The sequence below is a fragment of the Rutidosis leptorrhynchoides genome, chromosome 5 (assembly GCF_046630445.1).
Source record: "Rutidosis leptorrhynchoides isolate AG116_Rl617_1_P2 chromosome 5, CSIRO_AGI_Rlap_v1, whole genome shotgun sequence".
Classification (NCBI taxonomy): Eukaryota; Viridiplantae; Streptophyta; class Magnoliopsida; order Asterales; family Asteraceae; genus Rutidosis; species Rutidosis leptorrhynchoides.
This window is the reverse complement of record NC_092337.1, coordinates 23,524,527-23,550,340: the sequence shown is the minus strand read 5'-3', so window position 1 is coordinate 23,550,340 and position 25,814 is coordinate 23,524,527. Positions and strand designations below refer to the sequence as shown.

The 25,814-nt window shown below is 35.4% G+C and overlaps 1 protein-coding gene and 1 pseudogene across 1 annotated transcript; one reads left to right on the top strand and one right to left on the bottom strand.

Moving 5' to 3' along the window:
• Positions 1-19,870: 19,870 nt before the first annotated feature.
• On the top strand, positions 19,871-22,562 carry LOC139848302 (elongation factor 2-like; annotated as a pseudogene).
• A 1,182-nt stretch (positions 22,563-23,744) lies between these two features.
• On the bottom strand, positions 23,745-24,363 carry LOC139847556 (histone H3.2-like). The gene has a single exon (XM_071837239.1). The coding sequence runs from the start codon at positions 24,312-24,314 to the stop codon at positions 23,904-23,906; it is 411 nt and encodes a 136-aa protein (XP_071693340.1). The 5' UTR covers positions 24,315-24,363; the 3' UTR covers positions 23,745-23,903.
• Between the last annotated feature and the right edge of the window lie 1,451 nt (positions 24,364-25,814).

Sequence of the window (25,814 nt, the reverse complement as noted above, 5' to 3'; positions counted from 1 at the left end):
TTTGTAAGAGTACTCCGTAGTATTATAACATGTGTAGTAGGTCAAAAGTTGATGTCCTTGCTGTACCACTTGAAAAAGAATGAATATTAAAACATAAAAGTAACCGTCCCATTTGCTGTTGAATCTGGATCTGGACTGGATATTACGCGTTTCGCGTAGGAGTCCACACGATCCGCGTAAGAGTTAAATACTACGCGTTTCGCGTAGGTTGCCACACGATTCGCGTAAGAACAGTCGACAGTTTTCTTTGTTTTTATTTTATGTTTTGTTCTCTTTTGATCCCGCGTTGACGTTTATCGATTTGGAACTTTTCATTTGAACTTTTATTCTTTGCTCATCTTGAACTTGTATTCGGGTAATGTTATCTTGACATATATTTGGTTTAAATCCATCGTTTATCGTCTTTTCTTCAAACTTCGAGCTTGTATTATCTTTTGTCATTTTCTCGTGATTTATACATTTGAATGTCTTAGTAAACAGTAAAAATCTATGAAATATAAATGATATTGCGTCGAATAATATGTATGTTTAAAGCAATATCAAGAACTCTCGCATTGTCACATAACCTCGGTGAGTTTTTCGCCTGCCACTATTTGTATGGTATGCTATTTCTTCGTGGTACCCTGTTTCTCCGTAGGGAAATAGCAAAGGATACTGCAGTGCCATGTATAGTTGGTGAAGTTCTGATATTCGTTTTGGTGGGGAATTTTTTTTTTGGACAATAATATCCCGAGCAGTTGTGCACTGGCTAAAGTCACTTGTTATCAATGCTGCAACCTCAGCCACGTTAGGGGCGTTATACTGACGCGTATTTGTAGCCTTAGCAATCAAGTGGAGCTCAAAGTTTGAAGTCGTATTGTTAGTAGCCCAATCTCGGGCCATGCGAAAGGCCTGAGCAACCGCACTGAATTCATTTAACATAATAATTAGATCGTTGGTGATGTTTTCATCTAAGGACTGACTTGATTCGGTCCCCACAAAAGCAGACATACGGTTTCGTGCTTCATTCTGTGTGTCGTAAAAGTATAGCTGTGCATACCGTGGAGGTCCCCCCTTTCCCCGGTAAAAGTGACCCAATCCTATGGTATGTTTGGCCACTAATGCGGAATGTGTAAGGACCACTGCCACGGTTAATAGAGTGGTCAATCTTGGCCCCAAAAGATGTGAATGAAAACATACTGTTGTAGATCCTAATTTGCTCTCTGAATTTGGCTGTCGAGTGGTCACTATAGTTGAGAAATCTTTTTAACACCAGAGGATGCTCTTTAAGCTTTGGGAGAAGAACTTTCCCATTTTGGCAACAGAGGGAGAATGTTGGGCTGGTAGTTTTTTTGGGTTTGTTACTCCTTTCCTCATACCACATACTTGAATGACAAAACATACACGTGTAGGAAGGGGATCCGTGGCTGTGGTAAGATACGGGTACACCTAAAAAGTAGGGCATATTGTTAGTATCTGTCTATGTCTAGATGTACATGGAACATTCATAATATCAGTGGTTAACAGCCTCTGCAGAAGGCGAGTAAACTACCTGAGGAATTTGCCGCTTTTTTGGTTACGGCGCTTTTAGGCTGCTGAGAGAATGGCCGACCTGTACCTGAGTGGATAAGAATTGTCTTACGAAAACTGGGACTGAACCATGACGAAGACATAACGCGTAGGGTGTGACAAACCTGTGGGGTCGCTCGGCTGCATCTGATCGCTGGATGTGGTGGGTGGGGCTGACAGACCTGTTGTGTCGTTCGTGTGCATTTGACCGCTGGATGCGGTGGTTGGGGCTCCTGAAATGAAATCAGTAGTTACCATTACCTAAACTTTACTTATATGGTAAAACGCAACTGCTACTGTTATTATGTTGTTAATAATTATTATTAGTAAAATTATTAATTTATTAAGTTTATTATATCTTTCTAATAATTTATATGATCAATAAGCGAGATTATGTTTAATTTTTTGATTATAATTATGATGATCCTTAATATTATAATTTATATGATTATTTGTGATTATTATAGGTGCGATGTGTTTTTTGAATTTGCAAACTAAAACGCTATGCACTTACTGAAATTTGAACCCATAACGGGCCCGGAAAATTGCAGCCCAGTAAACCGTTGGAGCTGACCATGGATCGTGGTGTTGATTGACGCGATGTGGAATGATTGGAGCAGCATTTCTGGAAAGGGGCCAAAATCTTCCTTTGCGCTGACCTCTGCTATGAAATAAACGGGTATTGTTAGAAAGGTGTCAGTATTAATACCAAACCTGAGCTGCCATAAGTTACATTGTGGGTAACGCTGGAATTACCTGCTGCCAAATCCCATTTGTCAGTTAACTTGAGAGCACATAGCGTTTGTGTTTTCCCTAGCGGGGTAGTCCTTTTTGAGGAGCAAATTGATAGACCATTAGATGTGATGTCCAATTTTACCAGGGTTGGTAAGGGGCCTGCGGACCAGACGGGAGGGAGGGGCAGTTGTATGTTTATTTAAAAAGAAAATTTAGTTCAACATCAGAGTGGTGCATGACATACCTGGTAAATTAGCCGCCGAGGTGGATGTATTCGCATTTGATGCCATGTGAGATGTGTGCATATGATGATGCAGAGACTATGTTAATATAGGGAGGTTAATGAATGTATGTAGAGGCCTTTCCCTTTACCAAGGCCTTTCACTATCCTGGGAACATTGAATAGAAATTGGGTTAGTCATAAAGTGATAATAATAATAATAATAATAATAATAATAATAATAATAATGACTATGCAGAAGGTGAGTGGGCTGTGATATGTTGAAATAATTTATTATTATATGATTAATATTTAATAATATTAATATTAAGTAAATAATAATTACTATGCAGAAAGTGAATGGTTTGTATAGATGTTGAAATAATTTATTATATTATTACAAATATCAATATTAATTAATATTAATATTATTAATATTATTAATATTATTAATATTAATATTAATAATTAATAACTACATACATATAAAACATTCCACCGGCCAAGACGTATTGCGTGGCATAAGACATTGCTGGTGGGAATTTATTTCTTACTTGTTGCAATGTGATGGAGATATTGCAAATGAGAGTGAGTGATGATACCTGGAGCATGATTTTCGTTGGAGAAGGGGTGGGTACAACAATAACATGGAAAGGGCAGTGTCGCCGTCTTAAACCGCTCGGGCCCAAAATATTAAATCGAGCGCAAACCAATACCTGCACCTGGGTACAGGGTGTGAGGAGCAGGGTATTAATATTAATATTAATATTAATATTAATAATTAATTAATAACTATTAATAACTATATACATATAAAACAGTCCACCGGCCAAGACTATTGCATGGCATAAGACGTTGCTGGAGGGAATTTATTTCTTACTTGTTGCAATGTGTTGGGGACATTGTAAATGAGGGTGAGTGATGATACCTGGAACAGGATTTTCATTGGAGAAGTGGTGGCAACAACAATAACATGGAAAGGACGGTGTTGTCTCCTTAAACAGCTCGGGCCCAAAATATTAAATCGAGTGCAAACCAATACACGATACCTGCACCTGGGTATAGGTGTGAGGAGAAGGGTAAAATTACAAACGAAAGGGGCGTAAATTTGTTGGTTCGTTAACGAACCTGGTGACTTCTATAACACAGATTAACAATCAGCATACAAAGAGATGTAGGTAAATTGGGTTCAAACAATGAGATATAATAAACACCATAACTTTATTCAAAAACCAAAACAATGAGTTTTTTATTTTTGAGGCCATAGCATAAGGCCAAACAGGGAAACCAAAAAAAAGAAAAACGTGCGTTTAAACCGACAAACAACGCGCGTGTTTAAAACGATAAATAACATAACCATAACTCAGAACACGGAGTTATTTATTGCAATACGCAGACCCGTTTCATGCCTTGCTCAGCCCAGCCTTATCCATCTCCTTAACTGCACCAGCAGGTGGGTCGTCTTCTGAGTCAGACGATGTGACAATAAATCTGCAGTGTACGTTAAAGAGTGATGTTAGAATGGTAGTCTACAGGGGTAGCATGGTAGTATATGTAAATGAAGAAGCGTAAGTGTATGTATCAAATGATGAACCAACTTAGTTCTTACTTGCGACGTCTAGGCCGTTCCAATGCCTTTGCTGGAGTGGGGATTTCAATTGATCTCTTCACCCCTTTTGGAGTTGTGGATGATGGGATGGTTGATGGAGCTCCTCCCTTAGCAGCTGTACAAAAGGTATCTGGTTCCAAACTTTCGGACAGGACAGATGCACCCTGCTTTTCATCCAAGTAAACTTTTATGCAATTAAAGCTTTCATATGTTCCATGCTCATAGTAGGAGTTGATCTTCAACAGCAAAACTTGGGTAGTAGTAAGCAGATTAGCGAGTGCGTATGGTAAGACGGTTGTGCAGGTCGCTTGGAGGTGCGTGGAAACACAAATATGTTAGTAATTACCACCGGCATGTTATGTGCACACGCTGATATATCATTAGTTACAGTTGAAAGTTATGAGCCGGAAAATTTACCACATCTTGTCCAGCCAATAGGGCTTTAGCGGTTGTCCCAGTCAGCGATTCAGCTGTTTCATCAAAAAGCACCACAACGGTTTCAGCGGTCGAATCTCGGACATCAAACTAAATGCGAAACCTGCGAGAACATGTTTTTGGCAATCTAATATGTTAACAAAGATAGTGTTTATTGGCATGCTATAATAACTCAAACAGGAAGACGGGTAAAAAGGAACCTCGCAATTGGCTCGGGATCATTTTTGTCACACGATTCACACCAAAATCCGCCATACTGTCTCGAAATGCTCTTCTTGGCCTCGCAAATATTACAGCTGTTGTAATACCAGCTATTTTCATCCGTATGTTGGTGAGTTCCACTTTGCATTTAAAAACATCGGCCTAATAGGTTGCACATTAAATAGGGTTTCCATAAATTATACGAAATTAGGAGCAGCAAAAACATATGACGCAAGCAATGTACATGCACGTACCACATTGTTTTTCCCTCTGCGGGCCAGTCCCAGGAGGTCCGCGATGGAACCTTCTATTGGGGCCGGGAATTGCCCTTGGGGAGCCAAATCTCCCGTGTCAGTGGGAAACTGCATGCCACTGCAATGAAACAAACCATGACATGTGAGGAGGGACTGGGGTGTGAAGTAAATTTTATATAGCAAGTTAGAAAGCCTGTTCGCACCTGATTTTCTTGATAAATTCAGCCAGAGTTGGGATCTGAGTGTCGTCAATTATCAGAGTCGCTGACGTGCTCGAAAGAGATGTGCCACCTGCAGATGTGGGGGGCAAACGGTTAGGGGGTGGTATGTGGCAGCGGGAATGCATAAGGGGAGAGTAAAAAGCCATACCATAGTAGTCCTTTCTAACAGCGACTGAGGATAAAATGATGATGTATTGGGCAGGTGCAGCGGCTTTCATATCAAGGAAAGAGTCACCTAATTTGCCCCACAATGTGACCCGGACTCTCCGACGGCTTAGACAAAAGCAAAAAAAAGGGGTGGGTTAGAGGAAACAGTGAGGAAAAGCATTACATGAGTGTATTACCAATTAAAACCAACAACTAACCTCTCATCGACCAGTTCGAATTCAAGTGTTGTGGACTCTCTTTTCTGGGGAGTCACCGAGCCGACATTCAGTACACACCCCACAACATCTAAAATATATATAATCGACGCATTAGACGGTGGACAGAAGCAAAAATATGTAGGTAAAATAGAATCTACAGTTGTAGTTGGAAACAGCGGTACCTATTAAGAATTGGCCACCATTTGGCTGCAAATCTTCAAAAGGTATGCATGCAAACGGATGACGTACAAACCCTTCATGCGCAGCACTTGATATTCTCCTGAGGAAGGTGGAACCTTGCAACTGAATTAGGACCTTGTTATCCCTGAGGAGGCGGTAGTCGTCCTTATTGGGGATAACCTTGAATTTATTGAGTGAGTAAACCGTTCCTTCCTTAAGTCTTGAGATAAAACAGTGGGCTACCGTGCTCCTGGCAGTCAACTGAATCACGTTACCCTGAAAAATAATAGAAACATGTTATCATTGTAAATGGTGTGTGCTTAACACATTCCAATGCATGAGTTGAAGCATTAGCTTTTGTAGTGAAGACATAGTTTATTGTGATTCTAACAAAATCTACAACAATTAAAGCAGGCAACGTTATGAAACACGTGCCTGACAGAATGCAGCTTTCATGCAAGCCTTTCATCATAAACTGAATTTGCATTCAAGGGTAACTCAGCAAAAGGATGATATATTGTATAGGTAAAACCTAGAATTGACACAATTTAAACATGGTTTCTTGTTTGGAAAGAGCAAACATGACATACATTACATATTAAAACAGGAGGTTACATTTATATACACAATACACATATATAAACACGTAAATGTAGTGAATTCTAACCAACAAATCTTGAATGAATTCACAAAGTCGATTTCGGAAAAAAAAATAATCAGGCTAAACCTTCATGAATACAAAGATATACGAAAACACCCGAACCCCTATGTATATATAAGCATACAATGTAAGGTATCTGTACATTCAGGCATGGAAAGCTAAGTATAGGTATTGTATTGTTACTAAATACCTAATCAATAAGACAACATTCATGTGTTAGATGACCACTCATAAAAGGATTATATATTATAAATTCAAAACACAAACATGGAAAGGTAAGTATGGCTACCGTATTGTTACTAAATCCCTAATCAATAAGAGAATAAGCATGTGGCTACCATATTATAAATGCAACAATCATGTGTGACAATCATGGGTATTTGTGTTGACTTGTGAACACACAATGCAGCCATAACATTGTTGTCACATGAATAGAAGCTATCTACATACATTCATTTCAACTCCAATTGAAAAGTGAGTGCTATTCTCTAATTTATAAGAGCTTGACTGGTTTGTTAATTTAAACAAAACAACAATGGTTCTAAGATTAATGCAATTATTACTAACATAAACTGATTATTTAAACAGTAATAATAATCAATGACAACTAACGGCATCTAATTGTAACATATCTGCTGATTTTCATGCCACGCCTTCATCATTCTTCAGTTTAACATATATACAGTAATAATCACTGATGTCTATGTCGTGCCTATTTCATTAATCAGTTCAAATATATGGCACATATTACATATATAATAAGTAACACATATATAAATATCAAACCTGCTCATCACTTGCTATGAACTCAGTACTAAGGTATTTCCCATATTTGGTGTGGGTATCCCAAGTGCGGCATATCATGATTCTAACCTCCGCCTCCTGACCCACCTGCAATTCATTCAGGTAGGAATAACTTCTTTCGTTAGGTTAGACTGGGTGGTCTTGAATTGCAAGTGCCATTGTAATTGCTATATGTGTTTTTGGTGGTAATGCATTATACAATGGATGAGAGCAGCAATTTATAGGGGTTTACCATACAGCCTTTCTGAAAGAATATGAAAGGGGTGACCCATCGAATTCCACATAGTAATTATAGTAACTGGTACAGAACAAATTAATGGGTATTATCTCTATTAACTGTAAATTAAACACAACAATTAATTAACAATGAAGACATCCATGAAATGAAGGTGTTACCTGACAAAATTGACACCGGGTATGGAGGAATGATCGACAGCTATGAACCACTTTGGAATCAACAGGGTAACCAATCGGGGCCCCAATCAAAGGGGTGAACAAAGGGGTGACTTGGACGGGTGACGATGCACCCAACCCTTCGCGTGCCGAGCTATTCGGTGGGACTTCTCCGGTTAAGTACACATGCAGAAGACTTTGAGAGGTGTTGGTGTTGATGGCGGTCGTACAGGGTTTGGAGGGGAAGGATGGGCCGTACAATAAATAAATTTTTTAAATACAACCGATGGAAATAAAAATAATACGGGCAGCAAATTTTCTTATATTATTAAATTCTTATATTATTACTATATTATTTAATTAATGTGTGTTATTGGTGAAAGAGTCATTTTTTACATTGATTATTAAGAGGCAAAACTTAAACACAAATACCTCATTTATGGAAGTGTGAGTCAAGTTTTATATGTATATAGATAGATGGCAAATGTTAAGTTGTAGTGTTAAATATTATTAGTATTTGAGTAAAAAGAGAGAAAAATTAAATTATTAATTACGGACCGATCGGAATTTAATATTTCTTTTTGTATGAGCATGTAGTTTGCCCTACAACCCCTCGAATTCTTTTAAACTAATTATTTTTATTATTGACCAATCATAATTTAATATGTGTGATTAGTAATTTTGAAAATTGTTTGCCGACTAAAAATACCGATGATAGATTACATGATCAGTATGTAATGTTCCCTAAATATACCGATGTATAATACATACAGTAAGAGATTATACTAAAGTGACTTTTTTCTCCGATGGTCCTTCGTTTATATACAAATTTGTAATCTGAGTCTTTATTAATTGAATTTTCGAATCCTTATAATTGCATAATTTGTTAATCCGCGTTCCTCCGTCTACATAATGCCGTCACATGATTAACACGTGACGTGATGGGCATTTCCATCTTATTATTTCATTTCAATCTTTTTTGCTCTGTTGGTCCCTCGTTTTTAAAATGTTTAGGTACGGTGATCTTTCTTATTATTTCATTTCAGCCTTCTCACTTCTATAATCACAAAGAATGAAATATATTTCTTAATATCAATAAAATCACACTACCTATAATTGCTTGCTCTTAAACGAAATCGATGCCCATCTATCTAAAGTTCCTAAATCAAAACAATAATAAAAGGAGTTGTGAATAAAAGATAATTCAAATTAATAAACTTAATGAAGTTATATGCCCGTAACAAATTCCTAAATCAAAACAATAATAAAAGGAGTTGTGAATAAAAGATAATTTAAATTAATAAACTTAATGAAGTTATATGCCCGTAACAAATTTCATAAATCTTTGTTTTTAAATGCAAACCATACTCATCTAGCTCGATTTCGTGTTCAAATCATTTATTCAAAGTCACAGTTGGTGTTCTTGGTGTTTTCCAGAATCTAGAAAATCATGGTTTAGAGTCTAGATCGATTTCGTTTATACACGGGTTTATAAATTCCACCTAGAATGCCCAAATAAAGTAGATGTACATCTTTTTTTTAAAACCCCAAATTATGAACACCAAATGAAGGTTAGGACAGAAATCAATTCCAACAAAAAACCCAGATGTACATCAACGGAAATCAATTCGCCTGCTACCACATAATCACAAGCATTCCAACAAAATTAATGCCAACAAAAAATCCCCTAATCGTTGCACTGTCAAACGAATTCATGGGTTTTGCATGTTTTGAGAAACACATCTGAAGGATTAACGACAATGACGGATTAATGACGATGAGGGATTAACGCATCTGGATTTTTAATTTGCATTTGAAATTGGTTAATATTTTAAGTTGGATTTGATTTTGGATTTAGATTTGAATCTGATTTGGGTTTGTCATTGTAGTGATGAAGATGAAGATGTGTTTATAAGATAAATTATGAAAATATATAAATTATATATTTTGTTTTTATTTTTTTAAATTTATAAATTCAAAATATTTTTTTTTGCACCGCTGGTCCTTTGTTTTTAATTAAGAAAGTAGTAAAAATACGAACTTACTCTCACATGCAATGCACATGTCAAGAGTTAACTGTCAATTTATATGATAGATAGATGGAGAGACTAGGATTGCCAAATTATGCAATTAAAAGAATTCGAAAATCCAATTAAAACTTGAGAGACTCATATTCAATTTCGTGTATAACTTAAGGACCAAAGGAGCAAAAAGTATACTAAAGTATTGTTGAATTTTTAAGATACTAATTTCTTTTACATCTCACCCACAAACTTTTTTTTTCATACACATATATGGCCCTTCAATTACACGTAACTAATATTTAATATTAATAGTGGTATATCCTCTCGTTGCGTCGAGTTTGTGAGTTATCGATAGTTTGCATTTATGTAAACGTTTTGTGGAATTTTTAATAGTTGGGATTAACATTACAAACGTTTTACCCTGTTATAATTACAATACATAATAAGTGTTTTCAGATAGTGATAAAAAAAATATGAGAAGTTGTCGAGTTTTGCGGGTGTTTATCAGCTACTAGTCAAGAGTTGATGATCTTTTTTCTTATATAAATATGAACGTAAACTTTTATAAAACTTATAAGTGAAAGTACAATAATAATAACAAGTGAATATTAAAAAGTGAAAATTTATGTGGCTGATCTGTATTAAGTGAAAGGTTTTGCGTTCATTTGTAAAAGCAAAAAGTTTCGTGTTCATTTATAAAAAGTGAAAAGTTTGTGCTAATTTATAAAAAGTAAAAAATTTCTGTTTTAGTAGGTGTGTTTATATATAAAAAGTAAAAATTTTGTGCTCTTTTATATAAAATAATTAAAATTAAAAATTAGTAGTTATTAAAAAGTAAAAAGTTATGTGATAGATCTGTGTCAAGTGAAAAGTTTTGTTTATTTGTAAAAAGCGAAAAGTTTCATGTTGATTTGTAAAAATTAAAAAATGTTGTGTGCTAATTTATAAAAAGTAAAAAAGTTTATGTTTTATTAGACGTGTTCATTTGTAAAAAGCAAAACATTTTGTGCTTTTTTGTAGAAAATAAAAAGTGTGTGTTCAGTTGAGAAATTAAAATGTTTGTGGCTCTTTTGTAACGAATATAAAATATAATATTTATAACACTTTGTGTTTCAAAAGGAGTAATTTGTGTGTTTGATGTGTCAAGACGTAACCTTTAAAATGTAGACAATATGCTTAATAATTAACACATAATACAGGCAACTAAACCCGATCATGCAGTAACTAGCAAGTAAATTGACCAGTTCGATCCACAGGGAGAAGTTTGTTTTAAGGACTTCAAAAACAGTTAATTATTCTAAGAAAAATGGGAGTTTTAATTGTAGAATTGTTAAGTAACAAACGAGAAATAAAATGAGATAAATAACAAGGATGAGAAGGCGGTGTTTACTTCAATGCTTGATAAATGATAAGGATTGTTCTTTTATACTTAAACCCGTTATTTTGTAGTTACAAGTAAATGGTTCATATCAATCTCACAATATCTATAAACCGAGAACTATAAACTTAGTAAATTCACATAAACCTTGTCATTAGTTCTTCTTTACCTATGTTTAATCAATAAGACTCTTCCTTGGTTGAATTCACATAAAATCTAGTTTATTAAGATCACTCTAAATAAACTACACTATTGTAAAATCTAGTTATCATTCAATTACCATCCTACACTCACATGTAGATGTCTAAATCACTAAGTGTTGAAGTACAAGCCATGAACATTGATAAACTCACATAAACCAATTCTTAACTTGTATAATTGAACTAGAGTAAATGGATACTTACAATAATGGATCTATGGAAGAACATAATTTATTTAGATTGATTAGATTAATTAGACCCAACCCGGTTAAACTCACTTAAAACCTAAATTACAACAATCACTTGAGGTAAATTCATGACTATGTAGTTCTTGTACCTATTCAATTACCGATATAAACATATAGCAAAGTCGTCAATTAAGTATATGTTTACCCGTCTAGATTACTAAAAGTATTGAAGCATAGATTGTGTTCCTAGTGTCACATGTAGTTAACAATCTATATAATTGAAAGAAAGTACCAAACTAGCATAACTATGGTTCTTTTGGTTGGACATGGTAATTTAATCAATCAAACATCATAGTAACTTAAATAACATTAAAGATAGAACAATCTCAAACCATAAATCTTACATTAAAGTAAACACACAAGGCTTTAGCCAATCATAATAATGAAGGTTACAACAATACAATCGAAACAATAGGAATTCATAATCTTATCACTAAAATAAATGAAACCGAGAGTACCTATCATAGTGTATGATCCCTTCTTCAATCTTGATGCTTAAAAGAGTGAAGAACCCTTTAGAATGGCTGGGGGAAGCCCTCTTCTCGGACTACTACTGATATATATTGTGGTATCTCAAATGTGTAACCAAAGCTCTTCTTAAATAGGCTCAAAAGTTAGATAAAATGGCCAGAAATGCATCAGATGCGCCGCATCTAAAGGTGATGCGCCGCATCCCTTTATTTTTAGTGGTTTCCAGCTCGTTTTAGGACCCAGAACTGTCGGTAGGACCTCAGATGCGTCTCATCTAAGTTAGATGCGCCGCATCTGGCTCAGATGCGCCGCATCTAGCACAGATGCGCCGCATTTAAAGCTGTCGGGACTATTTTGACCTCAGATGAGCCTCATCTATAGCAGATGCGCTGCATCTGGTAATGTTTATTGGTAATTTTCCAATATGATGTTGTAGAGCTCTGAGTTACGGATGTCTGGGCTCTGGATTCACCCTTTTTCGAGTTCGTATGACCGAGTTATGGCCAAAACGGTGCAGGTGCGCATAATCTTCTAAAATCAGCAATATTTTCCATAAATCTTCGCTTCAACACTCGCAATGGATTATACACACATTTTAACTTATTACAATACACAAGTACAACAATTACATACAAAATGATACAAAATCGGATCGAAATAACGACAACAAATATGTATAATTTTGGCGTTATCAAATCCCCACACTTAAACATTGCTTGTCCTCAAGCAAGACTTACAAAAACTAAAATATATTACGATGAACACACACATTTCTGAAAACACACAGGAATCACACTCACACTTTTTATTTATTTCACAATGTAACACACGCACGCGTTTTGAGTATACACACACATTTAGAGTACAAACGCGAATTGAAAAAACACCAAAGTCGAAAGGTGGTTTTAAAGTCCCACATTTCTTAAAAATTTGGATCCTTAGGGAAATTAGGACCTTTACGAAAAACCTTTGATATTTTGAAAAATAGTCATGTTAGTTTTTACACTAACAAGTTTTCCGGTTTTAACCTCAAAGTCCGGTTGAGGGTAACTGAAAACCGAAGCCTCAGTCGACGTTTAGCAAGCTACTCGCCCCCATGATTGAAGTATCATGGAACTTGAAACCAGATGTCCTAAAAATGGTTTTACACAATATAGTTCATAAAATAGCATAAGTTTTAGAAGAAACTATATCATGTCCAAATATCATCGATGAACCATGAGTTTGCACACCTCAATTTGTTATGGCATATGTATGTTGACCGCAGTCAACATAGATGCGGTTGATCTTTACGGAGATCGTCCATCTGGGGATTAGATTCATTAGTCTTAAAAGCTAATTTGTATTGTGCCCCCCCCCCATTGTACGAGACAGATCCATCTCATGGTTAGGATAAGTCTGACCACCAAAAACCCTGTTTGATGTTGAAGTGAGGTGGATTTCCAGCCGATGATAGAGATGACTTTTCAAGATTTTTCGTCAACCTACAGCTGTTCTGGACTACATCTTCTAACATAAGTTAGCAAGTGCGTCATTTTGGAAGACTTGACTTCCTTAATTCAATGAGTATTGGATTTGATTTCCGATTCAACAAAGTACCATAGAATCCTTGCGCGAAGTATGTGATATAGCGTGTTGATCATTTCCTTAGTTGGCTATTTCTTGAGCCTTTTATATAAAATAAATTCATGCAAATGAATTTATAAAGTTAAAATTTTTCACATTTTAAGCCATTTTAAACCATGTTTTTGTAAAACCCACATTTTAACCATTTTAAACCATGTTTTTTTGTAAAACCCGAAAGAATTTACTCCTTCCCCACACTTAAGATCATGTAATGCCCTCATTACATGAAATCAAAAAAATTGTAAAATTCGAGAGGGCGGATAGTATGAAAGAGATTTAATACTTTCTAGGCTTTAAGCCGAAGATCACAGGATGATGGTGCTGAATTGGCTGTCACGATAAGAACATCATCCATTCCTTAAACGCTATCACAAACCAATCATCATGCAAGTATTTTGCTGAACTTCATGCCAGTCTTTGAAAATTGCAGCACATAGCACAATACTCATTTTATATGGTGCATATTTATTAATGAGTTGTGCACCCAACTTTACCCCTTCTTTTAATACCTAATGGGGTCATTCTTCCCTACACTTATCGGACGACATGTAAAATCAGTGGAAAAAGTTCCACGAATAAATAACGTGAGCCAGTCATTAACCCCTCGGGTGGTATATAATATATCATATAATTCCTTTTTCAATTTCTTGAAAAAGGAATACCTAACCCGAGAGTCAACACATGACTCTCTCATAAGTGCGGATTGCAGCAAAAATTTTATTCTTTCAGGTGGATCATGTCCAAACGGATCATCTTTTAATATATTCCAAGTGCTAACCTCGTGAGGATATACAAATTCCACATGAGAAGGTGACTCCTCAAATGGTTCCACTATATTAGACTCCTCATCGTCGATGATCTTTGATGACTCCATTTCTTCAACCTCGGTAGTTAAAACGTCATCATCATCACTATCCCATGAATACCAACCCATCGCCCGCAATTCAACCTCATCAATTCCTAGATTAAGCATTGCAAACGTGGACATAACTGGGATGGTAGGTGGTATAATAATGGTAGGCTCAACACTCTCCACCTCGGGTATCTGCGTATTACCCCTCGAATCAGCTAGTGAATTAGCCGAAAAAGTGTTCGGCTCCCTTTCTTCAATTTGCTGAAGTAGACAGCTCATGGTCCTCTGTAAGCGCTCAATGGCTAGTGTTTCTTGCAAATTTTGGCTCCGTTCAATCTCATTTGTCATGAAGTCTAAAATTACATATTCTAAATTAGACTGACTCTCCTCTCCATGTTGAATTTGAAAGTGTTGTTGAGATGAATCCCAGGATGAGTTACCATTTTCATAATAATCCCATGGTTGGTCCATAGGGGCATGATGATACATAAGACTATCATCACACTCCTCGGGCATATAGTAACCTCCATAAGTCTCAAAAACACATCTTGGTTCAACCCTAGCTTCCCAAGAACCCATATACCAATCATTATTCATACCCATGAAAACCGATGATTCATCCGATTGTTGGACATCATACATGGCTTCCGAAATCATGTAATCATACCCAGCCATATTATACCTGTAACCTAGCTGCAATCACACCACAAAAGAAAAAAAAACAAACAAAAACAAAAATAAAGCAGGTAACTTTCGTGAAAATAACTTCCCACGAAAGGATCGAATAACTAAAAGTCTATTAAAATCTTTTAAACAAAACCGCTCCCCGGCAGCGGCGCCAAAAAGTTAATGTGTCAAGACGTAACCTTTAAAATGTAGACAATATGCTTAATAATTAACACATAATACAGGCAACTAAACCCGATCATGCAGTAACTAGCAAGTAAATTGACCAGTTCGATCCACAGGGAGAAGTTTGTTTTAAGGACTTCAAAAACAGTTAATTATTCTAAGAAAAAGGGGAGTTTTAATTGTAGAATTGTTAAGTAACAAACGGGAAATAAAATGAGATAAATAACAAGGATGAGAAGGCGGTGTTTACTTCAATGCTTGATAAATGATAAGGATTGTTCTTTTATACTTAAACCCGTTATTTTGTAGTTACAAGTAAATGGTTCATATCAATCTCACAATATCTATAAACCGAGAACTATAAACTTAGTAAATTCACATAAACCTTGTCATTAGTTCTTCTTTACCTATGTTTAATCAATAAGACTCTTCCTTGGTTGAATTCACATAAAACCTAGTTTATTAAGATCACTCTAAATAAACTACACTATTGTAAAATCTAGTTACCATTCAATTACCATCCTACACTCACATGTAGATGTTTAAATCACTAAGTGTTGAAGTACAAGCCATGAACATTGATAAACTCACATAAACCAATTCATAACTTGTATAATTGAACTAAAGTAAATGGATACTTACAACAATGGATCTATGGAAGAACATAATTGATTTAGATTGATTAGATTAATTAGACCCAACCCGGTTAAACTCACATAAAACCTAAATTACAACAATCACTTGAGGTAAATTCATGACTATGTAGTTCTTGTACCTATTCAATTACCGATATAAACATACAGCAAAGTCGTCAATTAAGTGTATGTTTACCCGTCTAGATTACTAAAAGTATTGAAGCATAGATTGTGTTCCTAGTGTCACATGTAGTTAACAATCTATGTAATTGAAGTAAAGTACCAAACTAGCATAGCTATGGGTTTTTTTGGTTGGACATGGTAATTTAATCAATCAAACATCATAGTAACTTAAATAACATTAAAGATAGAACAATCTCAAACCATAAATCTTACATTAAAGTAAACACACAAGGCTTTAGCCAATCATAATAATGAAGGTTACAACAATACAATCGAAACAATAGGAATTCATAATCTTATCACTAAAATAAATGAAACCGAGAGTACCTATCATAGTGTATGATCCCTTCTTCAATCTTGATGCTTAAAAGAGTGAAGAACCCTTTAGAATGGCTGGGGGAAGCCCCCTTCTCGGACTACTACTGATATATATTGTGGTATCTCAAATGTGTAACCAAAGCTCTTCTTAAATAGGCTCAAAAGTTAGGTAAAATGGCCAGAAATGCATCAGGTGCGCCGCATCTAAAGGTGATGCGCCGCATCCCTTTATTTTTAGTGGTTTCCAGCTCGTTTTAGGACCCAGAACTGTCGGCAGGACCTCAGATGCGCCGCATCTAAGTTAGATGTGCCGCATCTGGCACAGATGCGCCGCATTTAAAGCTGTCGGGACTATTTTAACCTCAGATGCGCCGCATCTATAGCAGATGCATCGCATCTGGTACTGTTTATTGGTAATTTTCCAATATGATGTTGTAGAGCTCTGAGTTACGGACGTCTGGGCTCTGGATTCACCCTTTTTCGAGTTCGTATGACCGAGTTATGGCCAAAACGGTGCAGGTGCGCATAATCTTCTAAAATCAGCAATATTTTCCATAAATCTTCGCTTCAACACTCGCAATGGATTATACACACATTTTAACTTATTACAATACACAAGTACAACAATTACATACAAAATGATACAAAATCGGATCGAAATAACGACAACAAATATGTATAATTTTGGCGTTATCAGTGTTCATTTGTAAAATTCAAAATCTTTCGTGGCACTTTTGTAATGAATATAAAGTATACTATTTATAACACTTTTTAGAAAGAGTAGTAATAGTAATAATAATAGTGACGAGATGAGGTCCTCGCGTTGTGGCTAGAGAATGTTTGCTAAATTCGATTGTGAGAGGGGATGAGAAAATTAGAAGCAAATGAAATAAACTGAAGTGAGTAAAAAAAATTAAAATCTATAACATAAAGAAAAGGAAAAAGATAAAATAATAACAAATATATTATAATAACAATAAGGATTTTTTCTAAAGATAGCCCTAAGGGCTATCTTTAAGATTTTTGGACATGGTTATTTTACTTGTAAGTTCATGATAACCGCCGTACTAATTTCTTAATAACTACCCCACTAATATTAAAGTACCATTTTTATGCATAAAGTTTCTCTTAAAGATAGCCCTAAGGGCTATGATTAGAAAAATTCTTTAAAGAAGTAAAGTTATGTGTTTGATTTGTAATAAGTGAAAAGTTTTAATTTATAAAAAGTGTGAAAGTTTTGTAGTTGATTTCTAAAAAGTGAAATTTTTTGTGTTATATTAAATTACGTGGTTGATTTTTAGTAAGTGAAACAGTTTTGTGGTTGATTTGTATAAAGTGTTGAAATTGTTGGGGTTGATTTGTAAAATGTGAAAAGTTATGTGTTAAATTATAAAAAGTGAAAGTATAATGTTAATGTGTAAATAGTTAAAAGTACATTATCTATCTATACATTATTATAAAGTACGTGCTATTATGTTTATGTGTCATCTCCTCAATTAATCAAATTTAAAGTGTCCTACGTGTCACTCTATTATTAAACCCGATTAAATATTAAATTAATAATTAATAAAATATGGTAATGATCTTAAATTAATAGAAACTCCGTGATTGTTACCTTAAATAAAAGATAAATATAAATATACAATAATCATCTTAATTTATTAATTAAAAAAATACTCCATGATTATCCATAAATGTTACGTATAAGCAATGATTTAATATTACGGAGTATAACAATATTTGTATGTAATAAGGATTGACAAAATAATATAATAATATGATGCAAAGTACGGGCTCTTCTACAATCATAACCATGCAAAGTACGGGCTCTTCTACAACCTTTTCATGTTCTATTTTCTCTACATTTGATCGATAACATCTTTAATTATCGTCAATACTAATGATTTTAAATAATGAGATATAAAATTTCCGTCCAACGGACGGGCTCATAAAACTAGTATTTTTAATATGGTATGTTAATAATTAACAAGTTTACAATTAATAATTTGAGTTAGAATAGATAAATCATATTATTAAAAAATTAATATTAAAGAATTACAAAAATAATACCGAACTTAGAGAGCACGTTTTTACTCGTTTGCCTTGGGCCCGAAGTTTGTTTCAAGTATATAAACGAATAACCGATAAAACGATGTATACATAAAATATATAGTTAAAACATTCCGTCGAGTCATCGTTCCTGTTCAAAATTCTAAACTAAATTGGACGTGAAGGAAAATTCGTCGAGGTTTGTATCGAATATTGCAAGTAATTTTGATCTCTAACTCTATAACGATCCAAGGTAATTCCTATTTAACTTTACGAAATTTTCGAATTAGATACTTGATCATAGGATCAGACTGGTTAAGTTTCTAGAAATTTAACTACTTTTGGCAACTGCTAATTGAGTTTATCATCGATATCGTAACTGCTATATGTACGTTTTTATTTATATTACTATATGTTAGGAAATCGTGAAACAAATTAAGTATAATGCGATGATGCATGGTTGTGAAATTATATATATGTATATCAATATGTATATGTATGGTTTAATTATGGTTGTTTTTTAGTTTTAAAACGTACGTAAATCATATTGATTATTACTTTCTCGTGGAATATGATTGGATGCTATGATGATGAAGATCTTTGATCGTATGATACCCTTTTAGAACCGATCATTCATAGTTGAATTTAGAATGCAGTAAAATTAATTATGAACTTAGGAACTATAATCACAAATTTATTGCCCAGAAACAGGTCTATTGGACCACTTATTCAAAAAAAACATATACCATTGATCTATCACACACTTAAGTTTCTACTTTTAAACCAAAACTATATCGCTTATAATCACTTAATTCTCAGGATTATAACTTGAGACCTCTTCAGGAACTCAAGGGCCTAATCGCTAGAATATTTTGGGCTATTTACGGTAGAATGTGTGTAATTTATGCATTATGGTTCTGTTTTGTATAAGCCACGATAAATAATACATAAAATTCACAGATTCTCATAGTTGTTTCGAGTTTGAATCAAGTCGTCTAGGTCAACTGTGTTTTTCCACAAGAGATACACATTAATGTCTTTTGTTGCCTTTATAACTGTGTGTATTATGTGTAATATTGCTTGTCTATGGAAATTTATAATGTTAAAAAATTAATAATCTGATTGTCTTTTATGAAAATTTTCTGTTACAACATTTGTTGTTCAATTCTCTTGTATTTTCTTATAACCAATAATAATATAATATAATATGTTAACTTTTTCTCTTGTGCAGAAGCTTTTAATTTGAAGATTCAATTTGGTGGTGATACATCACACTAGACAAAATGGTAATTTCATTTAATCCCAATATGTTGTCTTTGTATTTTGATGCTAGTGTTACTTTACTTTTTATATACAAGATCAAAAAAAATTATATTTTACCCGCCCTTTTAAATTCAACAGGTGAAGTTCACAGCCGAGGAGAGCTTCGCAGGATCATGGATTACAAGCATAACATACGTAACATGTCTGTTATTGCTCACGTTGATCACGGTAACCTTTTTTAAGTTCGTTGTGTATTGTTATATCATATGCAGTCGTTACCCATTTAGCACATGTCAGGTGTCAAAGTGTCAGGTGCTAAATGGGTACATGTATAGACCTGCATATAAGTTGATTATTATCAACTTCTAATTTAAACAATATAACATAGTCTTTTTAATTGTTATGGTATTGTATGTAGGCAAGTCAACATTGACTGATTCACTTGTGGCTGCTGCCGGAATTATTGCACAAGAATCCGCTGGAGACGTTCGTATGACCGATACACGAGCCGATGAGGCTGAGCGTGGAATTACTATCAAGTCAACCGGTATTTCGCTTTACTATCAAATGACTGATGAAGCACTCAAGGGTTTTAAAGGAGAACGCAACGGAAACGAATACCTGATCAATCTGATCGACTCACCCGGCCACGTTGACTTTTCGTCTGAAGTCACTGCCGCTTTACGTATCACCGATGGAGCTTTAGTGGTGGTCGATTGTATCGAAGGTGTTTGTGTCCAAACCGAAACTGTTCTTCGACAAGCGTTAGGAGAACGGATTCGTCCTGTGTTAACGGTCAACAAAATGGACCGATGTTTTCTTGAGCTGCAAGTAGACGGTGAAGAGGCTTACCATACGTTTCAACGCGTTATTGAAAACGCGAACGTCATCATGGCTACTTATGAAGATCCACTTTTAGGTGACGTCATGGTTTATCCCGAAAAAGGAACCGTAGCGTTTTCTGCAGGGCTGCACGGTTGGGCTTTTACCTTAACCAATTTCGCTAAAATGTATGTGAAAAGGTTTGGTGTAGATGAGTCTAAGATGATGAAAAGGCTTTGGGGAGAGAATTTTTTCGACCCGAAAACAAAAGTGTGGACTACTAAGAATACGGGCTCTCCTACGTGTAAGCGTGGTTTTGTTCAGTTTTGTTACGAGCCGATTAAGCAGATTATTAGTATCTGCATGAATGATCAAAAAGATAAGTTATGGCCTATGTTGGATAAACTCGGGGTTAGCCTTAAGTCAGAGGAAAAAGAGTTAACGGGTAAAGCGTTAATGAAACGTGTGATGCAAAGTTGGTTACCTGCTGCAACCGCTTTACTTGAAATGATGATTTTTCACCTTCCTTCACCGCACACGGCCCAAAGATATCGGGTCGAGAATTTGTATGAGGGCCCACTGGATGATGTTTATGCTAATGCTATTAGGAATTGTGACCCTGATGGCCCACTTATGCTTTATGTGTCTAAAATGATTCCTGCTTCTGATAAAGGACGGTTTTTTGCTTTCGATCGTGTGTTTGCTGGTAAGGTTGCGACCGGTATGAAGGTTCGGATCATGGGCCCGAATTATGTACCGGGTGAGAAAAAGGATATTTATGTGAAGGCGGTTCAACGGACCGTAATTTGGATGGGGAAAAAGCAAGAAACTGTTGAAGATGTGCCGTGTGGTAATACGGTTGCTATGGTTGGTTTAGATCAGTTTATTACTAAGAACGCAACGTTAACGGGTGAGAAAGAAGTTGAAGCTCGTCCGATTCGGGCTATGAAGTTTTCGGTTTCTCCTGTGGTTCGTGTTGTGGTTCAGTGTAAGGTGGCGTCGGACCTACCGAAGCTAGTCGAGGGTTTAAAACGGTTAGCCAAATCTGACCCGATGGTTGTTTGTGGTATTGAAGAGTCTGGTGAACATATCATTGCGGGCGCGGGTGAGCTTCATCTTGAAATATGTTTGAAAGATCTTCAAGAAGACTTTATGGGTGGGGCCGAGATTGTGGTTGCGGACCCCGTTGTGTCGTTTCGTGAAACTGTGCTTGAGAAGTCGTGTAGGGTCGTTATGAGCAAGTCACCGAACAAACACAATCGGTTGTACATGGAGGCTAGACCCATGGAGGAAGGTTTAGCCAAGGCTATAGACGAAGGAAGGATCGGGCCTAGAGATGACCCGAAGGCCCGGTCCAAAATCTTGGCTGAGGAGTTTGGGTGGGATAAGGAATTAGCAAAGAAGATATGGTGCTTTGGGCCGGAAACCACCGGGCCCAACATGGTTGTGGACATGTGTAAGGGTGTTCAGTACTTGAATGAAATAAAGGATTCAGTTGTGGCTGGGTTTCAATGGGCCTCAAAACATGAGAGGTATTTGTTTTGAAGTGTGTGATGTTGTTCTTCATGCTGACGCGATCCATCGTGGTGGTGGTCAAGTTATTCCAACGGCCCGTCGGGTCATATACGCAGCCCAATTAACTGCCAAACCCCGGTTACTTGAGCCCGTTTACCTGGTCGAGATTCAAGCACCCGAACATTCACTCGGTGGGATCTACAGTGTGTTGAACCAAAGGCGTGGGCACGTTTTTGAAGAAATGCAAAGGCCCGGTACACCATTGTACAACGTTAAGGCTTACTTGCCTGTTGTTGAATCGTTTGGGTTTTCGGGTGCATTGAGAGCCGCTACTGGCGGTCAAGCGTTCCCGCAATCTGTGTTTGATCATTGGGATATGATGTCAGCTGACCCGTTGGAGTCCGGGTCGCAGGCTAGTACGCTTGTGGTGAATATTCGTAAGAGGAAAGGCTTGAAGGAGCAGCCCACACCATTGTCTGACTTTGAGGATAAGCTATAAGTTGGTGTTCGAAGTATGAATTTTATGTCTTTTTTTAGTTTAAGTTTTCTATTGTTATGGTGATAAATAATGTAACACAGTGCTGCCTGCCTTTAGATAGCAACTGTAGCGTTTATGTGACTATTGTCTTTTCTATAAAGTTTTGTTTTTTTAGCATCTTAAGTTGCATGCATGAAAGATTTTGGTTGTTTTTTAAGGCTGGTTAACAGAGGTCAACAGTCAACATATATACTTATGTGTACACAGGTCAGTTTGGGTGAACAATTATTACCAAAATATACTTAACAACTAGTCGAGTACCTCTTGCAGTTCACTAGTACATGGATTGAAATTGACACCTCTAGCATAAAAGCGAAGCATGTTAAGAATGTATAATTCATACAGTATAATATTGCAAAAGTGGCAGATCCTTGTTAAATTTTTCCTTTAATCCATCCTAATTTCTTACAAATCGTTATTTATATATAATCTAAGATCCTAATCCCAAGGTTGCAAAAATTGCTACTCGAGGAGTACTCGATCGGAACTTTTGAGGGGCTAATCGGCAACTTGGGGAGTAATCGGATGATGACCAACTTTGACTTTGACCGATCTTTTGATCAATTCTCACTGATTAATCGGATGTGAATCGAGGAATCCTGAGTAATACCAAGTAGTGTTCCTGTTGACCAAGGGTTGACTGTGTTTTGATCAATCTGATCGAACTCTCCGAAAAGTAGAAAACCGAGTACTTTGCCAAGTAATCTGAATATTTCCGAGTTCTGAAACACTGCCTTATACTAATTCTACAGGAGTGATAAGTGTCAGAATATCAAGTAGCTTGTGTTTGAAGGACAAATTTGTTTAAGCCTAACTTTTGCTTTGCAACGGGCAGCTGTTCGATATTCATTCTATCCCTAATCAACATTGTTAGATGAAGCTGGACAAACACTAAATAGGTGTATTGGCTTAGTTATACACTTATACATGATTTTCTTCAGCCATGTAATTGGCTCAGCTTATTGGAAGAACACTAAATATTGTGCTTTTTCAGTTTCAGGATATTCGTTTTCGGTATGGTACCAATCTTATCCCTAAGGTGAAACTACATTTTTACCATAAGACAAGGTTTACCTCAATAATAATTAATACTAATAATTTTGATTTTGATTCAATGTAATAATAACATAACATGGGACATAAAGAATATTAATAAATACTCCGTACTATTTAGCAGTACATTTCATATTATAATTTCACTAAAACCAGAACAAACAGAGATCAACATAACTTCAGCTTACAAGCCCTAATTACTTCTACTACCATGAAATAATAACATAAACAACAAACATAAATTAAGATCTATGCTCTTTCACCTCTAATCCTTCTAGCTAACTGCATATCCTTAGGCATAATTGTAACTCTCTTAGCATGAATCGCACACAAATTCGTATCTTCAAACAATCCTACCAAGTACGCTTCAGATGCTTCTTGTAACGCAGCAACTGCACTGCTTTGAAACCTCAGATCTGTTTTAAAATCCTGAGCTATTTCCCTCACAAGTCTCTGAAATGGAAGCTTACGAATCAACAGTTCCGTACTCTTTTGATACTTACGGATCTCTCGTAACGCCACCGTTCCTGGCCTGAATCTGTGTGGCTTCTTCACTCCTCCGGTGGCCGGTGCTGATTTTCGAGCGGCTTTTGTTGCAAGTTGCTTTCGTGGTGCCTTTCCTCCAGTTGATTTCCTAGCGGTTTGCTTTGTTCGAGCCATTTTTTGTTTTGGGAGTTTTGGGTGTTTAATCTGATGAATTTTGTTAGGAGAGCTTAATAAGTTGCGAGTGAATTTGAAAGTGAGTATTTATTAGGGTTTTAAAATTTGGACGATTCAATTGTGATTTTTTGAAATTTGGGATCAAAAATAGCGCCCGTGCTATGAGCCGTTGGATTGTTAATGAAACAAATAAACGCTCAAGATTATATTCATGGGGGCAAGCCGGATGACAATCCGTGTGGTTGTGCTGCTTACTTCAAACAAATACTCGTATAATATACGAGTCCTACTATTTGGACTCCTCAATCCAATAAAACGTCAAAATAATAAAAATTTAAAATTTAAAAAGTCAAAAATATTAAAACTTTCACTCATGTTTGTAGTAGTCTTTCTTTCTCACTCTCTCTCCAAATATTACACATACATAAACCATTTTTTTTAACTCGTGCTGGTAATAACAGCCACCATCGTCGTCAAACGCAGGCAACCACAATAAACAACCACCATCATCGTCAAACGTCGGCAACTACCGCCGCCGCAAGTTATTGTCAGATTTTGTTTTTTACTTTTTTTGATCAAATTCGTATGAGTGTGTTCAGAAAAAGAAAAGGAATTTAATGGTGGTGATGGCATGGTGTAATTCTTCTGATTTTGAGAGAAAATACCATTCAAAGTTTAGAGGTGTGTTTGATTATGCAAAAAGAAGAAAGAGAATGTGATGTTGTACACTGCACAGTGACATTTTTGATGTATTTTTTATTTTTATATTTTTTCACATGTCCCAATGAGCAGACGTCTCGGTCCAATTAAATAAACTCTTTTCTTACCATATAAGTCATGACCATTTAACAACGAAATCTATCTTCTATCTATCTACTAGTTCATTAACCCGTGAATTTACGAATCAGATGAGAAATCTACATTATAATAATATTGTTGTCATTAACCCGTTAATTATAATTTATTACTCGTTATTTGATTAAATTAATTGAATTCAAGTATGTTTAACATATATATATATATATATATATATATATATATATATATATATATATATATATAAACAATTTATAATATTAGTGCCATCCACATTACTATTACTATGCATAATAATAATAATAATAATAATAATAATAATAATAATAATAATAATAATAATATAATAATAATTATAATAATTATAATAGTAATAGTAATAATAATTAGCAAAATGTAAACTTTGTAAAAATTATTTCAATTAAACGTAAACTTAAAATGAAAATGTACGTAAAATGTATAATATAAACGTCAACCGTGAACTTTAAACATAAAACGTAGAGCGTATACGTAAAAAAACAAAACATTAAAGTAAACGTACAAATATAACATATAATATATTGAAAGCGGAATGAAAATGTAAACATAACCGTATATTTATTTTAAAATGTTAATGCGAAATATAAAAGTAAAAAAGATAAACTCATGTGTGTATTGATAAAAGGGTATTTAGAGATATTACTT

Excerpts from the sequence above, each read along its gene's own strand:
- LOC139847556 (XM_071837239.1), bottom strand. The coding sequence starts at position 24,314 with ATGGCTCGAACAAAGCAAACCGCTAGGAAATCAACTGGAGGAAAGGCA.